Source organism: Cornus florida, unplaced genomic scaffold (assembly GCF_030987335.1).
Source record: "Cornus florida cultivar Cherokee Brave unplaced genomic scaffold, ASM3098733v1 CherokeeBrave_3.0.0_Hap2_Chr11, whole genome shotgun sequence".
Classification (NCBI taxonomy): Eukaryota; Viridiplantae; Streptophyta; class Magnoliopsida; order Cornales; family Cornaceae; genus Cornus; species Cornus florida.
This window is the reverse complement of record NW_026775581.1, coordinates 108,785,585-108,795,293: the sequence shown is the minus strand read 5'-3', so window position 1 is coordinate 108,795,293 and position 9,709 is coordinate 108,785,585. Positions and strand designations below refer to the sequence as shown.

The 9,709-nt window shown below is 35.8% G+C and overlaps 1 protein-coding gene across 3 annotated transcripts; it reads right to left on the bottom strand.

Moving 5' to 3' along the window:
* Positions 1 to 618: 618 nt before the first annotated feature.
* On the bottom strand, positions 619 to 9,377 carry LOC132284826 (pleiotropic drug resistance protein 1-like). Of its 3 annotated transcripts, XM_059786962.1 has the most exons (24): positions 8,615 to 9,375; positions 7,303 to 7,423; positions 7,110 to 7,198; positions 6,933 to 7,017; positions 6,639 to 6,798; positions 6,451 to 6,527; positions 6,085 to 6,138; positions 5,892 to 5,982; positions 5,486 to 5,787; positions 5,070 to 5,351; positions 4,666 to 4,982; positions 4,403 to 4,563; positions 4,209 to 4,312; positions 3,959 to 4,115; positions 3,755 to 3,880; positions 3,487 to 3,650; positions 3,048 to 3,377; positions 2,618 to 2,908; positions 2,443 to 2,526; positions 2,202 to 2,335; positions 1,843 to 2,070; positions 1,579 to 1,750; positions 1,239 to 1,493; positions 619 to 1,142 (listed from the first exon to the last, which is right to left on the bottom strand). In XM_059786962.1, exons 1-24 carry the CDS (start codon positions 8,944 to 8,946, stop codon positions 873 to 875), a joined length of 4,386 nt encoding a protein of 1,461 aa, XP_059642945.1. In that variant the 5' UTR covers positions 8,947 to 9,375; the 3' UTR covers positions 619 to 872. The 3 variants fall into 3 exon arrangements, with proteins under 3 accessions (XP_059642945.1, XP_059642944.1, XP_059642946.1); XM_059786961.1 differs by having other exon boundaries at positions 4,209 to 4,563; positions 8,615 to 9,377; XM_059786963.1 differs by lacking the exon at positions 8,615 to 9,375 and adding an exon at positions 7,881 to 8,456 and having other exon boundaries at positions 4,209 to 4,563.
* Between the last annotated feature and the right edge of the window lie 332 nt (positions 9,378 to 9,709).

The window sequence follows — 9,709 nt, the reverse complement described above, 5'->3', positions numbered from 1 at the left end:
TGACTTGCAAGGTAAAACAAAGCAATTATTGTATGGTTTGTCTTTGGCTTTACTTATGTGCTGGAGGGCTTATAAAGCATAGTTAGTAAAATATGATACCAAAAAAAAAAAGGCCAGTAACATGAACTGATACTAGCTCTGTCATATTTTGTTCATATTAAAATGGGATATGCTTCCTACCCAAAAAAAGGCATAGAATATGAATGGCATCGGGCAACATTAGTAGATGATAACGAGATTGTAACACAAGGACATATATACGATAGGAACATGTTGTCCAAGTTTCACACGAAAAGTTTAAAGAATTTTTTTGAAACATTGTTCGACTTTTATTTAATTGAGTTTTCGGTAAACTCTGGCACGCCTGCAATTTAGAGTGAAGGAAGCCTTCAGAAGCCAACAATTTTAAATATAGTTTAGGTAAATAATGGGGTTGATCGATTTGGTGGTGCCATTAGAAACTATGACAAATTTACCTTTGTCTAGCACAACTGTAGACATATCATGCTGATAACCAAGGCATATTTAGCAATATTGTTTACATTACTAACTATTTATTGGTTGGAATCTAGGAATTTACACCACCATATGTCTCCGTTCTTCCAAAATTCAAATGTAGAAAATCTAAAGCTTTAACAAACTATAGCATTGACTTTATTTCTGTTTTCATATAATAGGAATTTAGGTAAAAAGAAATGAAAGAACCTTACAAATTAATAAGATGACTAAAAAAAAAGCACTGCGATTTAAAGTGCTTATAATATTCTTAAACATCCTATCCATAAAAATTAGAACCACTTCCTCAAGATGATCATATCTGATGCTTTCTGTACTCAAATGCTGAGAGGAAGAGGCTGATTTGGAGTAATTCCCTATCGTCGTTGGAAATTGAACGCCTTTATGGATATAGCAAAGATGAAAGCAAAAAGAACTGCAAGACCAACATGAACGCCTGCTACCACACCTACAAAATCCTCTTTGAATCCGTAGTATCTATCCAAGTATTGTTTCACTGTTTCTATTTCAACTGTGCCTGTATCGATTGGATCCTTTATATCTCCAAACTGAGACGCAACCAATCCATACAAGGTCCAAGCAACGGGACATGCCCAATAGTACCATCTCCACCATATAGGAATCTTCTGTTATTGGCAAGGGAAATGAGACTAGTCAGTGTCTTGTTCTCACTACTAGTATGTTTATGTATCACAAAGAATAATGAGATTGCCAGAACTTACAGGTCGCGGGATTATAAATCCTGAAAAGAGGTTCCACAATCCATAAAATGCAGCAGCAACGATGGCCGAGACGTGTTGGTTTGGAGTCACAGCCACGGTCATCATGCCGTAGAAGGTGAAGTACAATAGTGTGAAGTACATGAAGAATAAGTACCAAAAGAATTTGGCAACTGTCCATTCAAACCCAATCATTGCATAAACTATAAGACCATATACGGCAGCTTGTGCAAATATATAAGGAAGCTCAATAAGAACCTGCAACGGAAGAAGAAACTTCATTAAGAAACATGCGCATATAATTTAATAATGCATAAGTTTATGGCAAGAGAATAATTGTCACCTGAGCAAAGGCATATGGTAATGCTGAGTACATTCCAGCAGCTCTTTCTCTGTAAAAGACTGTTCGTTCAACAGCCACCACTGGCTGCACCGATGAGGCATTTTGGATCCCAAGGAAGAGAACGGCAGCATACATAGAACCCATAGAATTGATCAGATCTTGAGTCCTTGACCTGAAATGTACAATATTAAAATTAAATTGAAATGGAAATAAGAGGAGTTCGAAGTTGTACAACTGAGTTTCAATTCTCTATTTGTGACTCACCTCTTGGATCCAAGGTCCCAGAAAATCGTCCCAAACATCAATGCAATGAAGGTTGTGAAAAGAAATCTCACTGCAGTATATGGCGGGTTGCGCCAGTATGACCAATGTTGTTTCCACAGGCAAGCCATACATTGTTCGAAGAAAGGCTGTGAATATTGAGTGGGAAAATAAAGATCCTTTGAACCAGGAGGAGGTGTGCTTAATTCTTTGATCAGGGCTTTGTTCCTCCTGAAATTTAGTTCATACAAAATTAGAAGATCTAACCACAAACTTGAGATGTGCAAAACATTCTTCAAAAAGAATTAAGCATGCATGTATAAATATCTCAATCTCATCATGCATATTTATATTAGCTGAACCTGAACAATTCTGAATTTTTGTAGACTTCCGTAAAATCGATCCCCAAAACTGTTTCCTGTGCTGAAGCAGTTACTTCCAACATCCAAGTTGCTGGATTATAACCATCTTTAATTTTACTTACTCCCTCAGTTCCCTGGTTAAAATAGTATGTCATTTGTCAGCAAGTTATTTTTAACCAATTAAAGGCTATTGGTATAATGTACTACTCCTTGTAGTTATTGATTCTTCATTTCATCTAACCTCGAAGTACTTGATTAGATGACAAGAATGGTGACCCAATGGCCCCACATATATCTCTTGTCCTCCTCGCTTCATTAGGAAAAGCTGAAATCCAATGATTTGTGTTTCAATAGCTTGTAAATAGAAGGCAATTCACAGAGAATGCTAACTGTTATAGTAGAGTAACAGTTCTTACCTCATCAAAGGCTTCAAATATGTCAATGCTTGGCTGATGGATGGTGCATACAACTGTTCTTCCCGTGTCTACGGTGTTCCTGACTGTTCTCATCACAATAGCAGCAGCTCTTGCATCCAGCCCTGAAGTTGGCTCATCCATAAATATTATGGAGGGGTTTGCCACTAGCTCAACTGCAATGGTTAGTCTCTTGCGTTGCTCGGTTGAGAGACCACTCACACCTGGCAAACCAACTAGTGCTCCCCTTAATGGGGCCAGTTCCACAAGTTCCATGACCTCCTCAACGAACATCTGCAATAATATACGATTAGATTTACATTAGAGATTTTTTCTTCATCCATTCTCCATCAACTTAACTCCTAAAATATTTGAGAAACTGTGAGAATGAATTTTTATTTCTTCATTTAGGAGAGTCCTCAGATATGCCTACCTTTCTTGTTTCAGAATTGACATCAGGAGATAACCTCAGCCAAGCTGAGTAAATCAATGACTCGTGGACAGTAACATGAGGAGAGTGGATATCGTTTTGCTCGCAGTATCCAGAAATCCGAGCGAATGTGTCCTGTTTTTTTGGATACCCAGAAATTTTAATGTCACCCTCAATGTATCCACCAGTTTTCCTGCCAGCCAGCACATCCATCAAAGTTGTTTTACCGGCACCACTAACACCCATTAGTGCTGTGAGAACCCCAGGCCTGAAAGCTCCACTAACACTGTTCAGAAGCACCAATCTATCTTCAGCACCCTCATTTTTCATTTCCTACAAGTCATATTTAAACAATTAGTGTCATGTTTTTTTGGCTGTTTTTATAAGAAAAGTAATTTTCTCAATTCATAACATACAACACATCAGTTAAGCTTATAGTTACCTGTGGCATGTCAACAGAGTATTTAATGTCATCAAAGGTGAGGGAATGTTGTTCGAATGGAAGAATCATTCCTCTTTTTCTGTTCTGATTGGCATCAACAATGGCATCTGTCCTCTGGGATGAGGAGCCAGATGAGATACTTCTCCTCCTAATTTGATCTCTCTCTGCATATTAATTAAAATCTTATTAGAATATAAATAATATATATAGATTTCAGAGTATGAATAGCATAGTGTAACACAATATCTTAACATAAAAGCTTCATCACCTTCAGGCGCAGTTCGTCCAAGAGAGCTGTTTCCTTGGGATGATAACTGAATGGCTCTTCTACTTTGATCACCTTCAGCATTGCTTGGTTCTTCTTCAGGTATAACAGCTTTAGCCTTATCAAAAGCTGCACAATTTTAAACTATGCTGTTAGTGAATTCACAGCTTTAAAAAGTCTTGAAGTGGAAAAGTAGAAATTACTCACGGTTTAGATAAGTGAGAGCCAGACTGTAACAGAAGTTGAATACCAAGACAAATCCAAACAATGCCCCGACCCCCAGCCAGTACCAGTATGCATCAGGAAAGAACCCTCGAGACTTCATAACTGTGACTCCTAGTGGCTCTGTTGCATTCGTGGGAACCTTTGACATGAAAGTGAATTCAAGCATCAGCTGATTTTGATAGAGCCACAAGCATGAATTGAGCTTGCAAGGACAGAATAGTCATAAACTTACCTTTTTCCAACTATGGCCAGTGAACTCATTTACTAAAATTGCATTCTGCCCATACATCAATGGTGACATCCAATAACCCCATATCCACCAACTCTTCACATCATCTATGGCATCAAATAAAGTAGAAAGAAGCATTATCCAATGTTTCAAGTATGAGAAAAATAGTTCTAAAATATAATTTTCGCAATTTATACCTCTTGATATCATAAAGCCACCCAATGTAAAAAGTAAGAGCAATGCAAATGATCCAAATGTATTTGCAACAATCATGTTCCTGCCCGTTGCTGCAATAAATCGGAACAATCCAGAAGTAGTCTGACTGATAACTAAGAGGAGCAGGTACTGTTTGAAAAATCTGCACAGATGACATTAGAAATTGTAATCATTCGGAGCAAAATAGACATGTAAAACAAATCTAACGAGTTTTTGAGATATTCATTCTCTCTTAGATTCTTACCTGCCGACATTTGGATCAAAACCGATGACATAGTAAGTCATAAACACCCAAACAGCAACCTCTATGAATGTAATGGGGATCTTGAGTATCCATGTGGGAAGAGCATATGCCCACGGGGGATAAAAGAGAAGGCTCCTTTGCTTGTAGAAGACAGGAAGCTTCGCAATAGTCATGGCAATCTCCGACATCCCATTAAACATGACCATAACCAGAGTAAAAAACAAAGCACCAGTGTATATCGCTCCATCAGTTTCATCTTCTTTGTGCATCTCAGTTCGGAAGAAGATTGTCATTGCAACAAATGCCATTATAGAAAGCTAGAGGGAGAGATAAAATTCTTATTAGAATCTACATTTACAAAATTGAGACCAAAATCATAAATTTATGTGTAGCAAAATACATACTTGTGTGATCTTGAATATATAGACAAATGAGTTTCTCTTCATCAGCAGGTATTCTCTTGAGCTGCACGCTTTCAGGAGCTCTTTCTTGCTAACACCATACTTACTAGTTGTCAAAGAAGCTGGGTGGCTTTTGGTCTTGTCAAATGGGGTCGCAAGCTCATCTCCTACTTTCCGTCCAACATGGAATGACTGGAATGCCTCAGCAAATTCGCGTTCTGTTACAAAACTGTATGGCTGATCTTTGTGTGCCCAATACTGCTGCTGATCTTTCTTTGATGTCACCTGTGACAAATTTATATTTGGTAAGACTAGAAACGAGACACAAAAACATATAAGATTCATTTGTGCTTTTTTTTTTTAAAGAAGCAAAACAATCATAACAAAACAGAAACGAATTAAGATGAATGGAAACTTACTTCTTGCAAGAAGTCAGCCACGCCTTTCCTCTCGGGGCATTTGAAACCCATGGATTCAAAAAACTCGAGCACTTCCTCACGGGGACCTTGATAGACAATGTGGCCAGCAGATAGGAGAATAATGTCATCAAACAGATCATAAGTCTCAGGTGCTGGCTGCAGGAGAGAGATGAGAGCAGTTCCTTTGAGAATGTGAACATACTGCCTGAGTGACTTCACAATTTGGAAAGTTGTCGAACTGTCCAAACCCGTAGAAATCTCATCCATGAAAAGTGCCTTCGCTGGTCCAACCAGCATCTCACCTATAATAGATTAGGAGGAAATTTTGTGACATTAAAATCAAAGAAAAATTTAAGAAAATAAAATTCTTTTTTAATGGAATTTTTGAAATTTGAGTTTGCTTTACCAGTTGTAACACGCTTCCTCTGTCCTCCGGAGATACCCCTTAACATTTCATCTCCGACTAGGGTATCTGCACAGACTTCCAGTCCCAAAATCTGTAATTTAAGAGGAAATGAATTGAATTAACTTCCTGCGTGGTATGTTACCTTTAGAATATACATATCTGTCTCTGTGTGTGTGTATTGTGGTTATATTACCTTTAGATTATAATCTGTGACCACACTTGCCTCCTGGCCTTCTGTTGCTGCTGCCTGAATAAGCATAAAAAAGAATGATTTTCTTTTTTCTTTTTTTCTTTTCACAATAAGTAAAAACAAGTTTCATAAACTAAACTCTGGCACTGAAGGTTGATTCTGGTTGAGACTAAACTGAACATGTAATTGAAAGTAATAACTAGTCATGCTTGAAACTTACTGAAACAAAACAAAAGAAAAAATAAAATAAACTAGTCTACTACCATTAAGGATTGGAATGTAAAATCCACAGAGGGTCTAATTGTATAAAAGCTAGTACCAGCATTACTTACTTTCTTAAGAAAAATTTCAAAGTAGCTCCTTTCTTACCTTCATGTAGATGTCGATATCAGGATCAGGCTTGATATTTGCTGCTTTCTCTCTTCTTGACAACTCTGCTAGCATGTCTGCATTTATTTTCGAAAAAAATAATCAACATTCCTAATCTCGCTAAATTTTTTAAGTATACATTCAGATGCAAAAAGAAAAAAAAGGAAATGAACATTTTGTTAACTAACCATATCGGTCTCCAACCCCCTGGCATCTAGCAGAGAATGCCAAGGTTTCTCTCACAGTCATTTCTCCTATATGGACATCATTTTGACTGATATAGGCTGCAGTTCTCTGAGGTACAAACTCTTGCATGCCATGACCATTGTACGTCACCCTTCCAGAAAACTAGTGTTGTTCCAAACGACAAATTTTAGTTCAACTTTCACATTGAAATTTAAACTAGTAATTAGATGAATATGTTTTTAACCTTGAATTGAGAACCCATGAAAGAATTAATCCAGTGAGATTTGTTTAATTACCTTTAGTTCAGGATCAAGTTTTCCGGCTAAAGCTAACAACAGTGTGGTCTTACCGGAACTAGGAGGACCTAAGAGTAATGTCATTCTGCAAAAACCACATTAACCATCAACATGAGAAATGATACTCCATATCTAATCAGAATTCATTTCTTGAATAGGACCGAGCCCGATTCTCACCTGCATGGCTTGATGATTCCGCTAACATCATGGAGGATTGATAGCTTCCTCTTTCTGCTTGGAAGTATATGGAGATAATTCACAAACCCCTTTAGGACATGTAACAAAATTAGAATGAAGAAGCACTTGGCAAAAAACAGAATCAATGAAAACAATAAAATGAGCTAGTGATTATGTTGCTGATTGTAATTACCTCCAGTATGTTAGCAACGAAGTTAATGAAAGTGGGCAAAGCTCTGCCTCCTGCATAAGCTTCTGCATCAACTTTTAGATGCTCAAATCTGACTTCAATTGTGGGCATATCAAGTCCAACTCTGAGAAAGCCATGCAAAAGTAACTGAACTCATTATTCAAAATCCAGAAATATTGCATTTTTTTAAGGAGTGAAGGAGACAAGAGTTTAATTTATTTAGGATATATATATATATATATATGCTTTTAAACTAGCATGACAATAATAGTGCAACAAGACAACAAGTCAAAAATTACAAGCGCAATAATGTTGCATATTCAAATAGTATGTCACAATTTAGAAAAAGGTTGCAATAAAGAAAAATTTATAAACATAAATTAAAGACATTAAGGATCTATTTGGTAATCGTTTCTATTTTGCATATTCAATTTCATATGAAGCGAAAGGAATACTATTTTGTTTAATTATGATTTATTTTGAAAAAAAAAAAAACATGTTGGGATGATTTTTAAAAAGATGTTAGTTACATTATATTAATTTTTTTAAAAATAAATTTCCGTAAAGATTGTATTCATTACCGAGAAACTCAAATAATCATTTATCTCTACGGTATCGAATCCTCACCATCCCCTTTGGAAAGTAAAGGAGATACCATTACGTTGCAAAACCTTTAGTTATATGATAAATGTTATGTTTTTCACTAATTTGACAGCAAAAACACAAAACAAACCGCCATCAAAGTCTAAGTTTATATAATTGTAGTAATAATAAATTTAAAGAACAAGAATATGAATAATAATAAATAAAAAAAACACATATACATCAAGAAGATATTTTTAGAAGAGAGGAAAAAAAAAAAAGAATAAAATAAAATCAAAAAGAAGAAAATAAAATGAAAAGATAAAAAAGAGAGAACTTGAAAGGGAAAAAATTAGGGCTTGATTGATGACGGGGGAAAGTATTTTTTTTTTTTTGAAGAATAAGAAGAGTAAATAGGAAAAGATATGAAGATTTTAGAGAAATTTTTAGACAGGAGCATTTTGTAAAGTCAAACAAAATTTAGGTAGAGGCAACAACTCGTGCATATGGTGTGAACAAGTAAAGGGGTGTATACAAAAAAAACAAGAAAGTAAAGGGGTGTATACAGACAGCGTCGGACCCCACATAAAGTGAGAGTGAACTCAAACATCCCTTGTGCACAACAGAAGATCATAAGCAAAAAGTCTGCTATATATATACATACATTCATACATATATATATATATGTGAAACAAAAATGAAAAAAAAAAATAAAAATCGGGAGATTTGTTACCTATCAATTCGATTCTTGAGCTTCAACAAGAACTTCTCATTATCTTCATCTGCAATTTTGATCAACCTCTCCATTAAGTGCTGCCTTTCATTGAGTCCGAGATTGTTAATATCGACTTCATTGGTTGCACCCTGTGAACCAAATAGAAGCCCTTTCCTCAACCGATTGTAAGTGGGAAGTTTCTCAATGGCAGCCCATTTCAGAGCTTCTTCGTCATCTTCATCCCGCGAAGATCGCGAGAAAACTTCCACAGTACTGTTCCTCAGTATACTGTTTGTTCTCAAGCTTGATCTCAAGCTACTACTTGCTTTATAAAGATCACTACCATCCATCGTCACACATACAAAATACAACTCACAAAACAAAACCAAGAATTTTTCTTCAAGATTTAAGCCAAGAAATGTAACTTTCTACAATAATAATTGTAATGCTATATATATATATATATATATATATATCTCCTCTGCATGCACAAAAGCTGTGTCTTTTCCTTTTGTTAGACAGTTCCAATTATTTGGGCTACGTCAAGGCATAGATATATATAGAGAGAGAGGAGGTACAGATGCAACAAAGAAGGTTGGATTTTTGATGTCTAGAATCTGTGTGGAAATTGGCGGGGAAGTTTCATTATTGAAAAGTAATATATGTATAACGTGATGCCAACCTTTTTTTGACACTTCAAATTTCTCTAAGCAGCCTCCCCAAATTCTTGTTTACCAAAGGCAATGGGATTGAATTGAATGTTTTTTTTTTTTATACAATATGGTATGAAATGACAAAAGTGTTCACGTTCCCAACTGTCTTACATACAATCCCAACAGTCATTAATGACGATGGTGCGCAAGCGAGCTCATTTATATGGTGTTACTAGAAGGTCAACATTTCAATATGGTAATTGGGTGGTGGCTGGAAATTAATTAGACAAATTATTTTACATTATATTATACCAAAAATTAAAGTTTATACATTCCTTTTTTTCTCAATTTAAGTGTTGCTTACGAGGAGTAGTAATTTTTAAGGATATGCATTGTCTTCCTAAAAAGTTATTAATTTTAAACTCAAATGACATATATGAAAAGATGTGAAATATATTGT